The 22,676-nt window shown below is 39.2% G+C and overlaps 1 protein-coding gene across 6 annotated transcripts in view; it reads right to left on the reverse strand.

The window, feature by feature from the left end:
• The window catches only part of NCKAP5 (NCK associated protein 5), a 605,695-nt gene that overhangs the window by 301,849 nt on the left and 281,170 nt on the right, over nt 1-22,676 (reverse strand). For 5 of the 6 annotated variants that reach the window (XM_042855509.2, XM_065560497.1, XM_065560498.1 and 2 more), the window contains one exon: nt 13,123-13,186. The exons of the other annotated variant lie outside the window; for it this stretch is intronic. In XM_042855509.2, coding sequence (XP_042711443.2) covers nt 13,123-13,186 — 64 coding nt within the window. The remainder of the gene's footprint in view (nt 1-13,122; nt 13,187-22,676) is intronic. 6 annotated transcript variants of the gene reach the window in all.

The following is a 22,676-nucleotide window of genomic DNA, read 5'->3' on the forward strand; positions in this document are numbered from 1 at the left end:
GCTGGCTGGCACCAGGTCCTCTGACCCTTAAAGGGGCAAACCACTCTATTACAGACACCACCTGGAATAAACAGTACACATGAGCCTCCTCAAGGTGCATCATGCAAGACAGTGTATCCCCCTCTAAGTATGCACACAGTATTTTCACCTCATGTTCCCTGACGTATGCTATGAACAAACATGTTCTCCTACCATGATGGCATAAAGTGAATGATTTTGCCATAATCAGTTGGCATATCTCTTAGATCAAATAACTGTATTTGGGCTGAACCGTTGCAGGGTAAAATGCAAGAGATCTCCAAAAGGAGCACTCCCTTCAAATTGCTTCACTACCTTGTCTCAGCTGCAGCTTACAGGTCATATATAGAACAATACTGCAGGTATGCCTGGCTGCAGGTACAAGATACTTTAGATAAACCAAAATAGTTCCATGTCCTAGACAATCCTATGATTATTTCCTCATTCCATTTGCACTCAGTACAAACACAAGTAACCCTTATATGAGGATTACATAAATGAGGTTGTTGTGGGTACAGATCCTTTATTCTTGGGATCTGTACAGGTGAGATAGGAGCTGGCAAGACATTGTGTGTGGCATGCACACAATGGGAATGACATCAGGAATATTATAAGGATTATAGTTGATTTAATAGGGTGGACCTGTAGAACTTTGCGTCATTCTGACAGGGAGATTGATGAATAGAGATTCTTACAGTAAAAGCAGCATATGTTTGCTGCCCTGATGCCACACAGAAATAAATGTAATGCAATTTTTGGAGTTTTTTCCTTTTAATATAAACACATGCGAATCCTGCCAATAGAGACACTACCAAGCAGATAACTGAGCTATAACGCTATGCAAGCATCAAGCGGTTCTGAGGTTATTGTGCCAATCGCAAGAAAAAACCTAGAATGATTAGCAATGTTATAAGAGCCTAAAGGATTTGAGGTAGTCTAATGTCACAGATTTAGCATTTACATTTCTATGCATCATACTCAGCTGATATATCAAACAATAGCTTGTTACCAGCCACCTCTCCACATAGCCTTTTACCAGGTTCTTTATGGTACTGCTCATGAACATGTCAGTTTATTAAATTTTTCCTGTGTTCATTTGTAGAGTCCTTTTATACTTAGAAAAGTAATTGTAAAAAATGGCACCATATTTACTCAACTGCTCTATTTATGGATTCAACACTCCTATATACTTAATTTTCTGGAAAAAAAAAACACTTTTTTACAGTTTTTTCACTCCTATGAGCACTGCAGAGCCATCACAGCTATGGACAATGGGGAAATGTGAAAGATTATTTTCTTGTTGCATCTTCAACAGGATTTTTTTAAAAGAGTTCCTATTGCAGAATCTTTACTATTGCTGAAGATGAATGCATCAGAAAGAATAGAGCTTGACTTTCAGATAGCAGGCTGAGTTCGCAGGTCTGGTATGTGGAAGAAAAGAACATCTTTTTATTTGTAATCCGGGCAAATTGGATACAGTAATTAAGAGACAATATAACTGCAGTCACATGATGGCATTTTGCAGAATTACTTTTCAGAACATAATTACACTTGAAGTTCCACCCATACTTTCAGCATTTCTGGGCCAAATTATGTTCTAAGTTATTCTTTTGCTATCTCATTAGCCCACAGTTCTCTACTCCTCCAGGCCCACCTCCTGTTTCCTTGGGAGATGAAATAGCAGCAGGAGTTAAACTAAAAACTTTTTTTCAAACAGTCCCTTTTCTTTGTTGGAGGAGCTGAGCTAGATTCACTGTTGTGATAAAATTCCTACACAGATAGGAGACTTCTATCCCTTAGTCCTTGTTTTGCCATTTCCATCTCTATTGATTGCCATATATTATGCATTTTGTTTAATCATATCAAATGACCATTTATTCTGACCCATTACTTAGTCTTACACAAATCTGTAGACATTGACTTGATGCAAAGCAAGATAACTATTTTGACATTTATTTCAGCTTAAGAGTCAGTTAAGAGCATTTTAACCATGCACAAATTTTTAAGTGTGAAATTGCTTTGTACAGTGTCCCAACTGCATCACTTTTCAGAGGTGTTGTCTTACACACCTGCAGCAGGTTTTACAGCTTTGTCATTTAGAAATGGTACTACAGCTACTTGCTTGAACCGTTTATTACTGTTGCTGCAAAATAAATGAGATCACCACTGAATTACCAATTAACTTTACCGGCCTCATAATTCTTGCATAGTAGTATCTTCAACGTGGATAGCCTAGTGATTAAAAACACAGGAATGGGTTTCAGGAGATCTGGGTTTAATTACTGGCTCTGCCACAGATTTCCTGTATAACCTGGGGTAAGTCACTTCTCTGGGCCTCAGTCCTCCATCCAACAAAGAGTGGAATAATAATACGCCCAATACTGCATCTGTCCTTATTTGGATTGTAAGCTCTCTGGGGCAGAAAATATCTCTTACTGTGTGTCTGTATAGTGGCTAGCATAATGGGGGTTTGAACTCAGTTACTGTAATACATAACAAGAATGTGTTATCAATCAACCCAGATCTCAAGTCTGATATCAAATCCCTATAGTGAGAAGATACCTGAAATATTAAATAGATTTTTCTTAAGACAATAACTTAACAGAAATTTTGTCAAATTCTTCCCTGTATCAATCCTAGCAAAGGCAAGTCAACAGGGAAATATTAGATATGTGTCAAGGAAGCATTTAGCTCATTTCTTTAAATCTTTGAAAAATCAAGGACCAAAGAGTATGCTCATTTCCAGTTTTCTAATATGTGCACTGGTGCTAAGAAAACTCTGCTTTCTTGCTGTATTGGCCTCTGGACTGCACTTCCTCCCCTATCTCGGGAGACTATGATAGAGTCATGTTTTTTTCTGGAGGCTCACTTTTGCTAATTTTTTTCTGTACCTTTTGAAGAGCCAGACTGCACCCAAATGGTAGGTATTATCCAAAAAAATTGACCTACAGCAAGAGCTTTATTCCCGTTCCTACAAATTACTTAATGTGAACACTTCTTTTTCTTGTAGTCTAATATATTACATCCAGTACGTGAAAGAAATTAATTTAAAATACCTGCAAGATTCAAGATCTAGTTTTAGTATCAGAGATTCTTCAGCTTTTGAGTTAAGACATGTATTTTTCCCCTCTATGGAATCTCTGGCAGTAAATTGCACATATTTTCCTTTTTGCAGTGGTTTATCATCAACAGCATAAGGCAACCTTACATAACACTACATTTCCGGAGACAATCACACAATCAGGTTCCGCTCTCATTGTGAAGTCAAGAACAAAGTTGCTTAAATGGGAAACTAGGCCAGTCATTGGTCCAGGGCTGAGGTTAATAGGTGCCAAACTTAGAATGCTCCCAAAGGGGGATAACTTCTCTCTTACCTTCAGGAATAGCTTCTAAATAGGTAGGATCACACTGGAATCCTACTCTCAAACTCAGGGTATAAAGAGCTATTACAAACCTGTTCTTATGAAGGCTATGTATATTGAGTCATATCCACTTTCCAACGCCCAACCTGTAACTGGGCTACAACCATCTAAATTACAGTAGCACTTAATGAACCCAAATGAGATTTATCTCAGTTGTTCTAGGCACTGTATGAAAATCTAGTAAGAGACAGTCCCTGCCCCAGAAAGCTTATAGTCTAAACAGACAAGACATACAAATGGTGGGAGAAAGGGAGTATCATTATCCCCAGTTTACAAAGGGGGCAGCTGAGGCATGAAGATTAAATGACTTGCCAAGATCCCTCAGGAAATCTGTGGCAGAGCTGAAAGTTGAACCCAGAACTCCTGAATGAGGTGTGAACAAGCAACAAACTGGGAAGAAGGGAGTGGGAGGAATCTTGTCCTCAGGCTGCAGACTTTGTTCCCAACCCTGCCAAATGCTCAGCATCCCCACCTCACGTGACAGCATGCAAAGGGACAGTCATGCAGGATGTGTGCTCTCACCGAGTGGTGTTCCCAAGCCCTCTGCGCCCCAAAGGGGTGGTGAGAATATACCCCATTGTGACTTTTTGATAACAAGAGTACTAAAAAAACCACTATTTAAAAAAACATTTTTGGTAGATATCTAAACATGTTAAGACATATACCATTATATTGTACACACAAAGCATTGCTTGTCGCTATGGTTTGGAATGAGGGAGGAAGTCACTGTGGTGGCAGATTACAGCCGGGTAAGGCACTGGGAATTAGACGTATGTATCATGTAAGATGGTACTTTACTTTTTATTAAAGTTCAGAAGAATTACAAAAGCACAGTGCATCACGCCAAGCGATATGGAAATAATACAATTCAAACATCAGAGAGACATTCCCACAGTCTAGACATAGTCAATCTCAGCCCACAGGGCACACCAGAATGCCTCTGTCTCAATTCCAGACTTGGAAACTATGTGACGAAATCTTCATTGTAACATATTCAGTGGAATACCAAAGGGTGCACTATCACAATTACTGGAGAGGCCAAGATTTAATGGGCCATGGAGCATGAACTACCCTCTCACAGTATAGAGAGCTCAGAGCTGAGCCCTGGACAGGGCAGTGTGATAAAGCTTTTATTTCCACTGTTTGTGTTTCACTTGTTCTTGGGTAAACACAGACTTTCAGTTAATCTGGCACCTTTCAACAGTGCTTCATTCATTTAAAGATATAGATTTGCATTTGTACATTTAATTGAACCAACAAGGCGTGCCAATGCCAAGACTAAATAATCTTCTTGCTCTAACCTTTGTTCTTCCACACCCCACTCCCTCCGTACTGTTCAATATCTTCTCCTTTTGCGTCACATTTATAAGACTAAAGGTTACCTCTTAGGTTTGCAAAGCGCATATTAAATAAATAGTCAGAAAAACAAGTTCAGTTCACCTTTAGCTGACAGGCATTGAAAGATCTTGTTCCCTATACTGGAGCAAATCCTGCTCACCTAACTTGACTTCAATGGGACCTATTGCTTGAGTTAGTAGAGTGGGATTTATCCCATTGTCCCCTCCTATGTGTTGTTCATGCGTTACATGATGAATCAGTAACCAATTCAACTCACTATGAAGTGGTACTGATAAGAAACCACAAACTATGACAAGTGTTAGTACATATATTATTGTGATAATCAAAAGGTCTTGCATTCACTGAGATAGAAGGCTACCAGGACATTAAGGGCCAGATCTTCAGCTGATGTAAATCAGGGTATCTTCACAGATTTATAGAACTTTAATTCAACAGAGCTACGCAGACTTACACCAGCGTCTATTTAGCTCGAAGGGTGTGTGAAGGCTAAAAACCAAGAAATTAACAGTACCCGTAAAAAGGTTTGTTTTAAAATAAATAAAATGAATGAACCCTTAGCTAAAAATATAAATGTAACTGATTTTCTGTGTTCTCAGCGTTAAAACGGTGAACACATTATTTTGAATAAAGCATTGCTTCTGTATTAATATAAATGCCACAGAAATATTCTGGCAATTAATCAAGAGAACAAACTGGTTAATTTATCATACTAAAAGTATAAGAATCTTCCTAGAAGATCTAAAAAAAAATTTTATTCCAAATATGCCATAGCAATTTCACTATTTATCAGTAGATTTCTCTTTATATTTTGCATCAAATTCAAATGGTTATGCAACTTATACTTTTTTTTTTAAAGAATTTAAAGAAATCTTCTGATTAATCAAGTTCCATTAGCAGCACAATAACCTAGTATTCTATCAAAACATGCTTATACATTTACTTATTCCTTAGATTTCAAAATAGTGGCTATTTTCAGGTCATCCTTTGTAAAAATATTAACCCAATAATGCTGAAGTGCCCATTGCCAATCCATCCCGTTGCCTGAGGGTGCTCAGGATTGCAGAGCTTAACCTTTAAAATATTAAAGTGGCCACAGTTCACTGTTATTAGTGTGTATTAGCAAGTGAGGTATTGCCTAGAGCAGCATACATCTGTTCCTAGCCATAAAATGGGATTTGCTGCATGCTAAAGGCAACTTCTACTCGGATATTAAACATACCCAATGGATAGTGTGAGACTTCCTGCACTTTTGCTGCACTGCCTGGATTGGCTCCTGCATGGGTTATCTAATGTGTAAATGCCAGTTTCCACCCAAGGGCAATTTACTTTACACACTGTACTTTTACAAATTGACTGTTTTCCATTCAGGCCTTATACAACATGACCTTTTATATCAAAGCTTGTTTTTCCTTTTTCAGTACTATATTTTGAATAATCCTATTGCCTACCACCTCTGTTTCCCTAACCAAGACTGAAAATGAGGATAGTGTATTATGCTTTACAATTGTGAATGCTGAAAACAGATCTTTAAATATTGGGGTTTTGATCTACTAACAATACAAGACCAAATCAAACTCCCATTGAAATCAAATGGGACTAGGATTTGTCCCACGGTGTTTTGAACTACAATGTCACCAATACTCCACCTTGAATATGCTGAAGAAGGTTTGTAGTTTAACTGAGCTTTGGTTATGGATGTTATTTTAAATGAATATAGCTCCCTCTTCTGGTTGAAAGCCAGAATCAGTAACTGTAGGAACTGAAAAAAACAACAGGGATATTTTCCTTCCCGTATGTGCTCACATAATTCCTATTACACTTAAAACAATAATAGAATGAAAGTAAATTAATTTATAATCAGCATGTTCCTCACATTCTTATAGAAAAATTTTATGAGTAAACCAAATTCTGAAATTAATTAACTAGGAAAAACTAAAATTGGCTTTGAAGAGCAGAAGAACTCAGAGACTACACAATTATCAAGCGTTCAATAGGTTAGTGTCAGGAAAACTCAGTATACTGTGGCTATTTTATTTTATGTTGTTGCTGTTGTTAAATGAGCGCTGAAATGCCAGAAACATTCTGTTTTTAAATTATGAAGAATATTCTTCTTAAGAAACTACCAGTAAAAACAAACTGTCTGTACATCTGTATATTTGGAGCAAATAAAAAGGAACATATTTAACATGAAGAATTAAGGGGCCAAATCCTTATCTCAGTAAACATATTTGAAACCCCATGAACGAGTATAAGGTTGCAAAGTTGTAAATAAGGACATTTGGCCCACTGAAGGATAGAAATTAATGAGGTCCAGGTGCATTAAGCTAAACTTCTAAAGAAATTGGTCAGTCATTATCAGTGATAATAACTATCATTAAAGTCACTGAGTTTCTACATGCATGAGGACTATGTGATGTAGCTCTAATGAGGAGGTAGGAAGTAGTGTAAATAGACTATCTAACAGAGAAAAAAGAGCAAGATGGATGGATGAGCAGGCTTCATCTTGTTTTTAGGGTGTTTAATGTTCAAAGGGATACATTTAAATATGCAGCTATTCCATGACAAAATACAACATGCTGAAACCTGAAAGAATGTAATATTTAAACAAAAAGTGAATATAACTCAATTTCAAGTCAGGGAACTTCAACGGAAATAGTGAGTCTGCCTCATTATGTGCTACTTTTTAATTAAAGCACAGAAAGCTGAGTTACTGGAAGGACATAAATGTTGCAATTGCAAAAAGATAATTTAGCCTCTTTTAGCTCATATTTTAACACTTCATTTACTGCTAAACAACATCTATTTTTGAATGACCTCAATGCTTCTGCATCAACAGACTTTCCAGTTGCTCAAGGCTATTGCACAGATTTATCACTTCTTTGATAGAAAAGTGTTTCCAAGCTGCAGGCAGCACATTATGCTGCCATGTGTAAGACCCAAGTTCAAGAGCAAACCCAGGACTCCCACTCCTTGGTAAGGACCAGGCACATTGCAGATGTCACATGCTGGCTATCTGGAAATGCTGACCATGCAGGTTTTAGAAGCATTACCTGCTAGTTGATTAATGGAGCAGCATTAATATCAGCCTTGGTGAAGGCTACATATTCAGTTCCCTAGCTGGAGACAGAGTGCCAGAACAGTGATAACAGCTGGAGAGAGGTACAGGCAGCCAGGAGAGGAAGGAGAAGGAGTAAAAACAAGAGCCTCCATAATGATGGAGTCAGTTTAGTCCACACTGGAATGTCTTGGAGCGATAAATCTCTCTCTATAGATAGGGAGCAAGAAATGCTGAATTTTAAAAAATATTTACAAGGGACCTTTTCTGGAATTTACTTTAATTTCCAGTTTTATTCCCTGCTACTGTTACTGGTCCTGAATGAACCTAAAAAAAGTATACAGCATTATCTGTTTTGTTTTGAATTTTCAAATGAACACCAAGTTTGAACACAGATCTGAGCGAGGGGGACGCAACCAACCACACCCTCTCCCTGAAATTTGAGGAAGTTCAAACCATGGAGACATAACCGCTCTCTGTACTTCAGCACTTCTGCCTCCAGATGGAACAGACAAGTTCAGAGTCACATGAAGATGACAAAGATTTCACAAAAAGAGTTAGTCAAACTTTTTCAAACCTGAATAAATAAATAAAAGATTTGGTTTGAGTTTTAGGTAAAGATCCAGTTTGTTTCATATTTTATCCTTGTTCTCTCATCCATGACTCTTGTGTATACACAAAGAACTAATGCAAGGAAGTTGTAATAAGAATGATAAAATACAACTCAGTTTATGATAACAATCAAATTGTTTTCTGGTAGTTCACCCTTCTCCCCTTTTTTTAAACTTACAGTCTACTAGTTTATGCTAAAAATTCATTGTAAAGCAATAATAGCGTGGCTCACTTAAAAACTCATTAATATAACTTGTTTTCCCATTATTAGCACCATCTGAGCCTGTTGAAAGTCTTAACCAGGGCTTTAATTTTTCCACAGAGGGCTTTAAATTAATTAGTGGTTTACATGCTAACAAAGAATCTGATACATTCATAAATCAATCTAATGCAGGAGGATTACAGAAGGGTGGAAACCTATTCAGTGGGGACCTTATATTCAGTTAATATGGTGTGTTTCTAACAAAAGGGTGCAGGTGTGAAATAGATGGATACAAGGAAGAAGCCATGATAATCACTTTGCATTACTTAAATCCACAGCAGGAAACATGGTAAATCAGAGCCTAAGGCCCACCCTAAGTGAGACCCATGTAGACATAAAAGACAATATCGTACCACTTTAACTTTCATAAATTGATTGAGTACTAGGATTTATTCTGTGTGGGTTACTGGTCAATGAACTAAAGAAAAGTTGGTTAGAATTATAATACTTAGATGCAGGAAACTAATAAAAATGACTAGTAAACAAATATATTATAGTGCACATATATACAAACAGACACAAAAGTGTTTGAAGTTTTACTTGTCTTTGAATATGAACGTGAGTCAGACTGTGGTGCACTTTGTATAGTTTTAGTACACTCTAGGTTTTCAATTCCAAAACAACTGTTTTATAATTAGAACATTGCTGCAGTGACACACAGCTGAGAAGGCATTTTCATTGCAAGTTCCTGATTCAGGCACTCAATGTTCAAGAAATTTAGTCTTGTGCTGAACCCGAAGAGATGTTTTCTTATTTTTGGTGTTTGATGAAAGATCGGTAAAATATTATTTGGTTATTTTTAAGTTACATGAGTCCGAGGAAACAACTTCTTTGATTATTTCAGATGTTTCCATATACTTCTGTGTTCTGGAATAAACTCTTACTTGGATTATTTTTAAAGCTCCTAAATTTGAAAATAAAAATTCTGCCATCACAGATATTTACACATTTCTCATTGGCTTCAATGAGAGATGCACATATTTGAGGGTATAATGTAGCTTTTAGTCTTTTGTGAAGGAAAATGCCTTTGACATCTTAATTTTTTTTTTAACTCAAGACTTTAAATGTGCATGGTTAAGAATTATGTAGTAAGGGCAGTAAATGAAGCCTGGAGATCTAGTCATGGTTTCAGTTTCTAGATAAATTTTTAGGGCCTTTTCTAGAGGATCTCTGGACATTCGGACAACTTTCCAGAGCTCTGCCTGGAATTCTCTGCGCTGTGCTGACTGACTGTTTGTTTCAACTCTCTTGCTCCCCGTCCCTTAGTCTTTTCACCTTAGCTTCACACGACACCTTCCCCACTTCTTCCTTGCCCAGTCCTCCTCGCTCCCTTCCCTTCCTTTTAGTTTATCCCCTCTTACGTAAACCCACCCAACTCAAACAAACGAACATATGGAATTAATGTTTGCTACCATCAAGTAGTTCACTCTACTTCTGTGTTCCACCCTTTCCCCTACCCTAACCTGCGTCTGTCTTGTCTGTTTAGATTGTAGGCTCTTCTAGGCTGGGACCATCCACTATACTGTTTGTACAGTGCTTAGCACAATGGGGCCTCCTTTCTTGGTTGTCCCTGAGGCATTATTGTAATAAACATACATAATAATAAAGTCTCTGTGCAATTTGACAGTTCTACAAATCAAAAATTATTTGTGAAGATGGTCCAGTAAAAAAACTGTGAACAATAAATAAATCTAAGCAAATCAAACTCTTCACAGATAAGTTTAGCCTATTTTTCCATTTCATATGTATCAAATAATGTATTCCCTACATTCACCGAACTCTAGTTGTGACACACCAGTTTTTATAAAATTCTTGTGTAAAAATGTATTTATTATATCAGTAAAATGTATTTTTTGGAAGAGACGATTTAGCTTGAAGGGAAAAAAAATCTTCATTTTAATCCTTTCACCTCAGCATTTCCTGGTATATCTACTGCCAGGAATAAATTGAACACTGAGATAATGTAACTCTGGGAGCCAAGGACTTACAAAAATGCATTTCCTATGTGAGTCTGATAGCTTGGTATCATATATTGTTTCCTCCTGATCTCTTCTCTCGCAAAAAGATGGGATACCTCACCATGAGTGGCACTCAACAGTCTCTCCTCGTAAAGATGCATTTCATTATTGCTTACCACATGTGTTATTTATACAGATGTGTATAACTCATATTTAGAGCAAAGATATCACAGCTTAAATAGGATCTAAAACACATGCTTAATGTTTACTTTTAATTATTGCTCTTTCTGAATAATCCCCACTGCAGCGATTCCTGTAATGGTGGGTGGACGAGATAGTGCAACAGGTCTTTCCTGTCTATAATTCCTTGGGCTGTACATAGGAGACAACAGCTGGTCATAAGTTATGGCTGAAATTAACTAGCATCCCCCTGTGTAGGGAAGCAAATCCAAATAGCGTAGATTTTTCTACCTGACGTATGATAAGCATGCTCTGGAATCACATGTACTCAAAAAGTATGTATGTCTAGAAGGTTAATATTACTTATTTAAAGAGCCTAGAATTATCCCACAAGAAGTACTTAACATTTAAGATACTGCATTAGTTCTATGCCTACAAGGAAAACTAGTTTATAAAATTAAAGGAAACATTTCAATCAAGTTAACAGTACTTTGTACTTATGTAAAATTATTTATACTGAAAACTAATACACAGTGGCAAACCTGAGGCCTGATCTTTGCCATCTTTCATGAGGCAAAACTCTCTCTGAAGTCAGTGGGAGTTTTGTCTGAGTTACAGACTCCTAGATTATGATTTAACACTGGAAAGTATTTGGTTTCCTCAGCTTGTATATGAGCTCTGCTCCAATACATACAGTAGAGTCATAATTTATAAGGCCAGAAGGGACCATTGTGACCATCTAGTCTGACTGTCTGCATAACACAGGACACTGGAATTCCATGAATTAATTCCTGTTTGGATATTTTTTTCTAAACGATATGCTCTAACCCAATCTTGATCTACGAATTGGCAGTGATGTAGAATCCACCATAACAATTTGGTAAGTTTTTTACAATGGTTAATTGCAGTGTCAGTTACACTATTAAAAATTTGCTCCTTGTTTCCAGTTAGAATTTGTCTAGCTTCAGCTTCTATTAAAACCATAGCTTCAGAATCAAACTCATCTTTATCTGCATGCTGCCAATTATGCCTTCCAAATCTCTCTCATTTTATTATACCGGTCATTAAATATGGCTTAGATAGATAGATATAGATATTTAAAAGGGAACTGTTGAAATGTTAAGGTTTTCAAGACTTTGCATCACAGGACTAATGGAGTTTTTACATGCCCACATGCACTCCTCATATGGGTCTCTATTTCAGACTCTCTCCACTTAGTTTAACAAACTATGGGCCAATTTCTGTCTTCAGATCCAACTAAATGATTCCATTTTAGTCAGTGGCAGCCTCATGCACATGTCCAAGGGAAATGGGTTTTGTTTTAGGAATCCTGAACATGTCTGCTTTATCCCGTGGGTCCCTCAGACTTTTCAGGTGAAGACAGGGATAAATAGAATCCTTCTCAGATAGGAAAGGTTCTCTGGATTTCAAATAAATTAGGCAGTGTCAATAAATGGTTGGGGCAAAATTGATGTTGTTTTAGTATGATAACGTAACGCCGACAAACTCTGGTTGTCGGCAAGTGGGATTGAACCTGGGACCTCTGGAACTTAGTGCATGAGCCTCTACCACATGAGCTAAAAGCCACATGGCTCTTTGTCAAGGCTGTAGAGCAGACTCGTTAATCTCCCTCGCTCTCTAAGTGGTCTCAGTGCCACTAGATGGGACAGAACACCACACCCAGGAGGTGTGTGGGTTACAATAAGGCATGCTATCAATTGACGTTATAGTTAACTAAAACCAGCCATGCCCGTTTTTAACTCACAATCTTCATCCCACAAGCTTAATACATGGAAAACAGACAACCAATGAAAAGCAAAAAATAAATTAAAAGCTTAAAATTTATAAAGTTATCAAACTGGTCTTCTTTTCTTTCTTTAATCTTCCTTACTTTAATTTTTCCATTTTTCACAGCTTGGGAGGGGCAACTGATGACTAAACAAACCTAATCTCTCAATCTGATATTGCCTATTTAGGTTCACAGTGGTGCTTGCCTAAGTCTCAGTGTGAATTTCCAGCAGAGCCCATCACCAAGGCAAAGGAGACTATTTCTCAGCCTAATATAAGTATTTCCAAGGCAAGGGTGTTTCTGGAATAGCTTTGATTTTTTTCCAAAATCATCACTGGCAAAAACATCATTAAGCCTAATGCAAGACTAATATTTCAGTGGCCACCCTCAGGAAGGTGAAATGTGTCTGAGGCCTGAATAGAAAGGGAACAACTGGAATTGCAAAACAGATATTAGCCAACACTTACCATTGTCCCTTCACTCTTACTTCGCGCAACTTCCCGCTGCAGCTGAGCCACAGACAACTTCTCCCTATGGAAAGAGAAGCACATGAAAAGCAGATCATTTTTCACTAGTTGGGAGAATGCTCTGCTCGCATGTCACTGCAGCATTCTTCGACATTGCCGTGGTAACCGTCTTGGCAGAGCTCTCTCTCTGCCATATTTCCTAAAAATGTTTAAAGGCATTGAGCTTTATTGTTGCGTTTCATGACAGCCTGACACCATGTCAGTGAATCAAATCAACCTATGCATCAACTGTCCCATTGAAACAAGTAGCAATGTAGCCAATGATTTTGGCTTTATGGGAAAACTTCACCTAAATTACATTGTTCATCATTTTTCTGTAACCTTGCACATCAACTTTATTCCACTCCATGGCAGCTCTGGTTAGAAATATTTAAAAACATATTTGTTACTATATTTTTACTTTATTAATAAACTAACAACAGAAGAAGCCAAGAACTCATTACCTACCCTATTCATAAACACATTCTGTAGCATTTTGTAATTCAGTATTACTTACAATTTTAGACCCCAATCCTGAAACCCTTAGTGATATGAAATCCTCATTCAGATCCTTAGTTTGACTTCATGTAAGCCTATTTGTTTTATTAAGAGGGGGGCTGTATAAATCAAGCTCTTATTGTGTACAGTAAACAACAGAGAATTTCTCTCAGAGTTATACGCAAGGAATAAAATATATGGTTTTAGTGGATTTGAAGAGAAATTGGGGAGCAGATTGTCAGTTGGTGTACTCTGGTGTAGTGCCACTGACTTCAATTGGAGCAATGCCAGTTTACACCATCTGAGGATGTTGTCCTAAAAGATCCTGGAGTGGAGAGACATAGTATGCAGGAGGTACAAAAGAGAAGGCTCTTAACTCCAATAGTGTAAAGGGAAACAAAAGACACCAGTGCTAGTTAAGTAGAGTGAGCAGGGAGAGGAATAAAGAGACAGGAAATAACCTTTTTAAATTGTTTTAAGAAAGGCAAGATGGGCATTTTTCAATTCGGTCCATTATTGGGGAATATTAGTGATGCAACCACATTAAAACAAAAAAATGTGTAGAGAGAACACACTATTCTTATAGCCACCCTGAGGGTGAGGATAGTAAAACTTTGGGCGAGGGGAAGAATATGACCCCCTTGCACCCAATGCTTAAACCTATGAGGAACAGAATTTCAAGAAGCCTAGATTGTCATACAAAATTCCATGCAAATGGTGCATTATAATTCTTTGGTGAGTGAACAATAACACACATCATACACCCCATAACAACACTCTCACTTAGAGAGTTCTATTCACTTCATTAATTCACTTCCATTCAGCAAACACGATCTAGACCAGGGGTCTCAAACACGCGGACCGCATGCGGCCCGTGGGGTTCTTTTGTGCGGCCCGCCAAGCTCCCCACGCCCCCTCCCCCCCACCTACCCCGTGCCGCCACAAGCCCCACACCGCTCCCTGAAGCGGCTGAACTACTGTATGTCCCTGCAGCCCCGGGCAGGAGAGGGCTCCGTGCTCTTGCAGCTCTCATTGGCCGGGAACCGCGGCCAATGGGAGCTTTGGGGGAGGTACCTGGAGGAGCAGCAAGAGCAGCACCTGGTGCCATTTCCCCCCCCCCCCCCCCCCCCCCCCCAAGGGACTCCGGCTGCTTCCTAGAGCGGAGCAGAGCAGAGCGGAGCAGAGCAGGGACAGGGACAGGGCAGGCAAGCAGGGAGCCTGCCCTGGCTGCGGTGCGCGGCACTGCCACCCTGGATCCGCTCTAGGTAAGTAGCACCGGGCTGGAGCCCGTACCCCGCACTCCTTCTGCACTCCAACCACCTGCCCAGAGCCCCCTGCCACACCCTGCACCCCAACCCCCTGCTGCACCCCTCACCCCTCTCACACCCCAACTCTCTGCCTTGAGCCCCCGCTGCACCTTGCACACCTCCTACACTCCCTGCGCTGAGCCCCCGCAGCACCCTGCACCCCTCCTGCACCCATACCCCCAATTCCCTGCTGTACCCTGCACACCTCCTGCACCTCAACTCCCTGCCCTGAGCCCCCCCACACTGCACACCCCTCCTGCCTCCCCTGGAGGCAGGGAGGGGGCAGAGTTGGAGTGAGGACTTCAGGGAAGGGGTTGAAATGGGGGCAGGGGTGGGGCCTCATGGAAGGGGTGGAGTGGGGGCGGGGCCAGGGGCAGCAAGCGGGGGTGTGTCAGTGATGCAGTCCTCGGGCCAATGCACTAGTCCTCATGCGGCCCTCGAGATCATCTGAGTTTGAGACCCCTGATCTAGATCTAAAAATACATACAGTGGTAATCCTGAGGAGGGAGTAGTAGTTAATGTAATTCCCTGACCACAGTTTCAGTTCACACTTCAGTCCAAGAACTTTATCTTCAATTAAATAAATGGCACGGACAATAGACACCCCATCCCCATATTAATTCCAAAGTAGATATCACCTGTCCCCCTTTCTTGATCTGCTTACAATACATGAGCAGTTTTTTGCAACTAAAGCCATCATGATGGATAACTAACTTGCTGAAAGATGCCTCGCTTCCTTTGCTTAAGTAAAAAACATTTATCAATGATTCAACTCCAACACCTCTCCCACCTTTGCACACCTGAAGCACTATGTTGTACAGCAAAATACAAACTGTTTAAAATATGCTTTTTAAATATCACTAAAATAAAAGTTTACTTGTTAAAAATTTAACTAATTAAACCAGTCAAGGGGTGAAAAAGAAGGGGTAAAAACGGCAAGAGTAGGCAAATATGAAACTAATAATGCTCAATTGATATATGTGTGTGTACACAAATATACATATATATGTGAATATACATGTCCTACGAAACAAAACTTTTTTTAGAGGTTGAGTTTCAGCATGGGCAAATAAAATCAAGATAAATTTAGAAAAGGGGGAGAGTGAAAGAATTCAGTACCCATGAGCCAGTCACAGTAAAGTCCCAATATCCTACTAATTTAAGAAGCAATGGAGGATTCATTAAAACAGTAAGCGGTGCAAGTGCATAGACCAAGACTCATGGAAGAAGCCGGAAGCAGCCAGATACTCAACTCTCCATAACCCACCAACAACTGGCTACACTGAAAAACATTTTTACAACTAAAAGAACAAAGGCTAAAACTTAGACTGCATCATTTCACCTAATCAATCACCACCCTAATAGGGAAGACAAGATTGACTGGTAAAGGCATGAGGGTGAGGGCAGGTGACAAAGGAGATGAGAGAAATCTAAGAGGAAGTATGCTCTATTTCCCTAAACCTGTGGAATCTCTGTCCTTTCAAGGCTCCCACAGAGAGAAGGGAGAGAGAAATGCTCTGTCTAGCCCTGGGGAATTCTTTCCTCAGAAAATAATGCTGACAGTCAGCATCAGCTCCCTGGAGAGCCTACTCCGTGCCATTGAGAAGGGCTGGCCCAGGCACAAATGAGAAGATTGTGTCAGCAAAGTTATTTTAGGAACAATTCTGCCAGGTCCAGGAGATGCTTCAGAGTGGCCCACCATAGATGTGTGAGTATCTGCAGGATTCCACAAGGGTTGGTGGCACTGGGTTGGATGGCCCCAAACCACACACATATCTTGGGCCAGAAAACTAGCCCCCTCCCCTCTCAATGATGGGATAATTAGTCAGGAAACTTAAGTTGAAACTGAGTTCTCTGCTTAAATCTGCCCAGGCACGGATATTGCAATGGCAAAGCATAACCTGACCTATACATCTTTTAAAATCCCTACTATGATATGAAAGTTGCAAATTGTCTGTTCTTATATCCCCGTGTGTTTGTGTGTGTGTGCGCGTCTGTAGACAGAAGCCACTTTCATATCATATTGTGTTATGTCCCATCTCAAGTTACTTTGTACTGTTCAAAAATGGGTTATATCTTAAAGGTTAATATGCTGCAAATGCTTTATATTAGTGTAGGCCCACGGAACAATGAGGTCATATTTTCTGTACTGGCATCTGCTGATGCATACTGAAAGTCATATCCGAGAAGTACATTTAAACCAATGTGAAACAGAAGAATGGTCTAAAACAGAGGTGAACAAACTACGGCCCGCAGGCCATATCCGGCCCGCAGGACCCTCCAGCCCGGACCCTGAGCTCCTGGCCTGGGAGGCTATCCCCCGGCCCCTCCCTTGCTGTTCCCCCTCCTCCGCAGCTTCAGTTCATTGCGCTGCAGGTGCAATGCTCTGGGCGGCGTGGCTGTGAGCTTCTGGGGCAGCGCAGCTGTAGAGCCAGGGCCTGACCTGGTGCTCTGTGCTGTGCGGTGCGTGGCTGTCTCCAGCCGGGCAGCCGCCACCGGTGCGTCCTGGGGGGTTGGATAGAGGGAAGTTCGGGGTGGTGGTCAGGGGGCAGGAGCGTGGATGGGGTCAGGGCAGTCAGAGGATGAGGAACCGGGGGGTTAAATGGGGGCAGGAGTCACAGGGGGGCAGTCAGGAAGGAGGGGGTGTTGGATGGGGCGGCAGGGAGCAGTCAGGGGCAGGGGTTCCGGGGGCAGTCAGGGGACAGGGAGAAGGGGTGGTTGGATGGGGCAAGGGTCCGGGGGGGTGGGGGCGTGTCAGGGAGTGAGAAGTGGATAGGGGGCGAGGGCCGGGCCATGCCTGGCTGTTTGGGGAGGCACAGCTGCCCCTAACCAGCCCTCCATACAATTTCCAAAACCCAATGCGGCCCTCAGGCCAAAAAGTTTGCCCCCACCTGGGCTAAAAGATAGGATGCTGGACTGGGAGTCAAGAGACCTGCATTTGGTTCCTGGATCAGTCACAGACTTCCTATGTAATGCTGACCAAGTCTCTTGGTCTACCATGTGCCTCAGTTCGCAACCTGTAAAATGGGGATGATACCTTCCAGTGTCACATGTATTGTGGATAAAATCCACTAATGCTTGTGAGATGCTCAGATACTACAGTGAGCAGGGTGATATAAGTACTTAGATAAATAGGATTTGTTCAAAGGAAAAGTTAAAATGGGAGGTATACTTCCAAATTGGGCCACTAAGGTAGCTCATTGTGACTCTCATCTAGCAGACCAATGCCACCACTTTGGGAAGTACAGAATATGAGACAGGAAAAGCTGGCCCAGAAAGAAATAAAATAAAAAGGACTAAGCAAGAGAGTACAGATATGAATGGGCCCTTCAACTTGACTGAGGGACTCTTCTCTTTTCATGGGTAAGTTGTTGTGGAGTCAGAGAAGCAAAACACAAAGGGGAATCAGGGCAAATCTAGGTTTGGAGTAGAGCAGATCAGAAAAAACCTCAGCAGAACAGTTTTTCATTGGAAAGTGCAGTTCCATTAAAATTGAAACTCTGAAAAAAAACCTGTTTCAAAACATTCTGTTTCTACATTTTCAGATAATGTTTTGACTTTTCCCCCAAAACAACTTTTTGTTTTATCATTTTATTTTGTGTTATAATATAATTAATATTTTTAAAGTCAAAATTGAAATGAAATATTTCAAACAATCCCAATAATTTTGTAGGATTTTTTTTTCCAGAAAATTTCAAAATTTTCAGGTTTTATTCTAGATTGGAATAAAAAGTTTCTAAATCTTGAAATCCTGTGTGAAACAGAATTTCCATTCTTTACATGGCACTAATTTTCAAGAACTCTGCAGTAAGACGACTCCTACCAGAGAAGTTACATTTTTACCTCTAACCTATTGCAATCCAGCTTTTACATAAGCATTTATGATCATAGGCATTTTTGCCATTTTCCTAAACTATTTACCATTCACAAATTTAATCATTGGAACAATTTCCATTCATCATGGTACCTACCTATCAAATAACTTATGGTATTTCTAATCAAGCAATCATATTTTAGAGTACTTTCATGCAGCTAATATTAGCAAAACCTAAGTAAAGTATATCAAAACAATCTGGATCTTGCATTTAATCTAATCAAGTTTTTGTTTGTTTTATTTGTTTTTGTTTTCCAGCTTGAATATCAGAGCTCTAAACATCTATAGAAAATGCACAGGTAGAACAAATACACTAATAGCACCTTTCATGCAAATATGTAGCTTTTAAACACAACCCTTTTTTTAAGGCATTTTGCATGGATGCTACTGTAACACTGACAGACCCCGGTTGTTGGCGCGAGGGATCCCACCATACGCAAATTACAAAATTGGTTAATCCTGTTTTAAGGATTTAGCTCATCCAGTGGAAATAGTCAGTTGCTTTTTTGCATTGCTTCACTGCTTTAATATGCTTTAGTGGAAAAACTAGCATATGCTTTGAGGGGGTTTGACTTTTTAATTGCAAAACAAATGCCTAAGGATATTTCATGAGCAAAGCACATAAGAGCTGTTTATCCGTAATTACAGTCTGGTAGAAAAATCAACATTAAAATACACACAATGAAACAATATGGGGCCCCCTTGTATCTACTTCAGCCGTCTGCAAATCAGAAGGATAGAAAGAAATTATTTTCTCTCCCCATTCAATCTTATATCTGAATGCAGAACAAGCTATAAATTCCTGGAGACCTTGAGAACCCAAAAATCTATGCTTTCACTAATAAAAAGATTTCTCTTTCTGGTACATGAATCTTCTGAGTATTACCAGCAAGTGTCTTGGAGAAATATTAGGAAGAGAGCTTCCTTGAGGGATTTCCTAATGAAACAAAGCCAGGATGGTCACCCTAAGAGTATCTTAGCATGATGCAAGATAAAATATGTGAATATTTGAAAAATTCTGCAATGAAGAACAAAATACTATTTTTTCAATTTAAAACAAAACACAAAAACAAAAAATAGCTTGTTATGTATGACAAAAAAAGGTTAAGGGCACTGCACAGCCATTTGTTGCATGGGTGTCTAAAACAAAGTTTATCTGGAGTTTTTGAGTTTTTGTTTTGTTTTGTTTTTCAAGTTTTTGTTTCTGTTTTAAATAGGCCCCCATCCTAGAAATGAAGAAATTGTGTACTTCACTCTAAGCAGATTGTTACCTTCACTTACTAGGACACATCACTGAGGCACAGTAGTCCCCCTGGACCAAATTAGTCCATGGTGTAATTCATGACATTCCATCAGGGATTAACTTGACCCATTGGGCATGGTAATACATCATATACACCAGCAAAATGATTGTATGCACTTTGCAAAGTGCTACCATTCTGACTTGGGAGCATTTTGCACGCAGTTTGAATTATTGTAAATTATTATACAAGCTGCATGGCAAGGGAGAATGAGGTCCATTGTGTTAACTGTGACCAAGTAAGAGTATCCATTAAAAGCCACTGTCTGAAGAAGTTAATCATTCACAAGTCTGATTAAGATAGAACCTGTAACAGTTCTCAGCCCAGATTTTTTTTTAAATCAACACAATGTCAGTTGGATAAGCATTTTTACTATGACTGAGCTGAAAACTATAATAGGTTTTCAGCTGCTTTAGCCTTTCAGATGTTTTGAATGTATAAGAATATTGTAATGAGCCTTCAAAGTTAATTTAATTTTTTTTAATATTTTTAAATAGAAATATGCTTAGCTTTGCTGTGAAGTTACACGGTTTTACTAATTTTTAAATCAAGTATATTTTATCCCTATAGTTACTACAGCAGACCTGAACCAGACAAAAAAGAAATTCAGCAAAGACTGGACAAAATATTAAAATAAATTCATTTCAGATGTACTTGTTGCCACTTTTAGAAAAAACATCAGATGATAAGAGGTTTATTAAATGCCATTAGAAAACATATTTTGTGCTTTTGAACTTGATTTGCATTGTAAGTGGCATATGTTGTAGAAGTTGGGTCACAGGCCGTCAATACAACAGAGGACAGTGTTCCCAAAATGCCTAGCCAGAGACCTTTCATAGAGGTAACTGGGGGAGCCAGACAAAGATCTGATCATACCCTTGGCAGACAGGACCAAACATACACGTGCAATTGCTTTGTGTGAATACAATGAGAGGAAAATACATTTAAAATTCTTCCCACCACTAATATCTCTCACAATAGCTTACCTTTCTGTGTAATGATGGGATTGGACAAGTAAGGCATATTTGGCCCACAAAGGAAAAAGTTTATTATGTTCTAAATAATCCTGCCTAAATTCTAATGTCTCCCTAACTACTACTTCTCCTTCAAGCCATCTTCCTTATGAGTTAGACCCAAAAGAAACTATGCCATGTTACCAGTCACAGCTAACTGACAGAGCTCAGATTTTCAATACCAAACACTAACTTTTCAAAATTCAGAGAGTCAAAAATAACTGGATTCATTTTTTTTTTAATAAAAACACCACAACTTTGAACAAAACTGTTAGTGTGTGTCATGGTTAGTGTGCCACTCAGAGACGTTCCAGACACACAAAAAAGATGCTACATTCGTTGTGTAAATTATTCACTTAAAAATCCAAGTATATATTTTATAATCCTATGTCCTAATCTAAACAGTCATAGCTCCAAACTCTCTCTATAATGGGCCAAACCCTAACACAAACTGAACTTCCCAAACTTTATGTTAAGATTCTGATCCATATTTTGAAATCTCAAATTTTGGAGCTTTTAGATAAAGAATTTGGGTTCAGCCTCCTACATAGGTAAAATGATATTATATCTTTCCAGCGTAGCAGTTCAGGCTAGGGTTGCCAACCCTCCTGGATTGTCCTGGAGTCTCCAGGAATTAAAGATTAATCTTTCATTAAAGATTGTATCATGTAATGAAACTCCAGGAATACGTTCTATCAAAATTGGCAAATGGAATCTCATCCTAATTTTCAAAGAAGGTTTGGGCATGCACAATTAGATTAGGACACAGTTTCTGTGCTAAGAAATAATTTTATTTTTTTTTAAGTTTTGTAATAAAAAAGTACTTTGGCATCAATCAAAAGTCAAGGAGATTTGACATTTTTCTGGGTACTGCACCTAAAACCTGATGTAATGCTTCACTGAATCCAGTTGCCCAGGTTCCATAGAGAACACAATACCCAAATAAAAACCTGACAAAGCCCTTTTTTCCAGTCTTAATCACACACCAGTACAGCCACCATGTGTGTGCAGAACGTGTCTCTTGCATTCTTAACACTTAAGCAGCTTCCAGAGTTTCCCTTTCATACTGTAAATGATCATTTTCTGATACAGCTGTACCTCGTCTTTATTTAATTCCTCTTCGGGTCTGTGCTCATGTTATCCAGACACTAGTTTTTCTATATACCAATCTTAACCTGAGAACAACAAAAAAGAGAGACACCTTTTTCGTTTATGTTTCACACTTAGCTTTGTAACTTTCACACTGTGTTGAACTTGCACAGTTCTGCACAAAAGAAGCATTATTTAAAAGTCTAGTATTTTCCTTCATGTAGTGAACCATTTGTAACCCTGAGCGCTTGTCTTCCTGTAAAAATACAAGAGATGACTTGGGAGATTGAAAACCATGCTTTGTAAAAAATTATTTCAAATAGTTACACCATACCACACTAGCCAAATTGTATGTTAGCAAGCACTGTTTTATTATCATATGGGTATATCAATCCATACAAATGCAGATTCCTTTGCCACAGGAAAATAAAAA

The sequence above is a fragment of the Chrysemys picta genome, chromosome 11 (genome assembly GCF_011386835.1).
Source record: "Chrysemys picta bellii isolate R12L10 chromosome 11, ASM1138683v2, whole genome shotgun sequence".
In the NCBI taxonomy this organism is placed as follows: domain Eukaryota; kingdom Metazoa; phylum Chordata; order Testudines; family Emydidae; genus Chrysemys; species Chrysemys picta.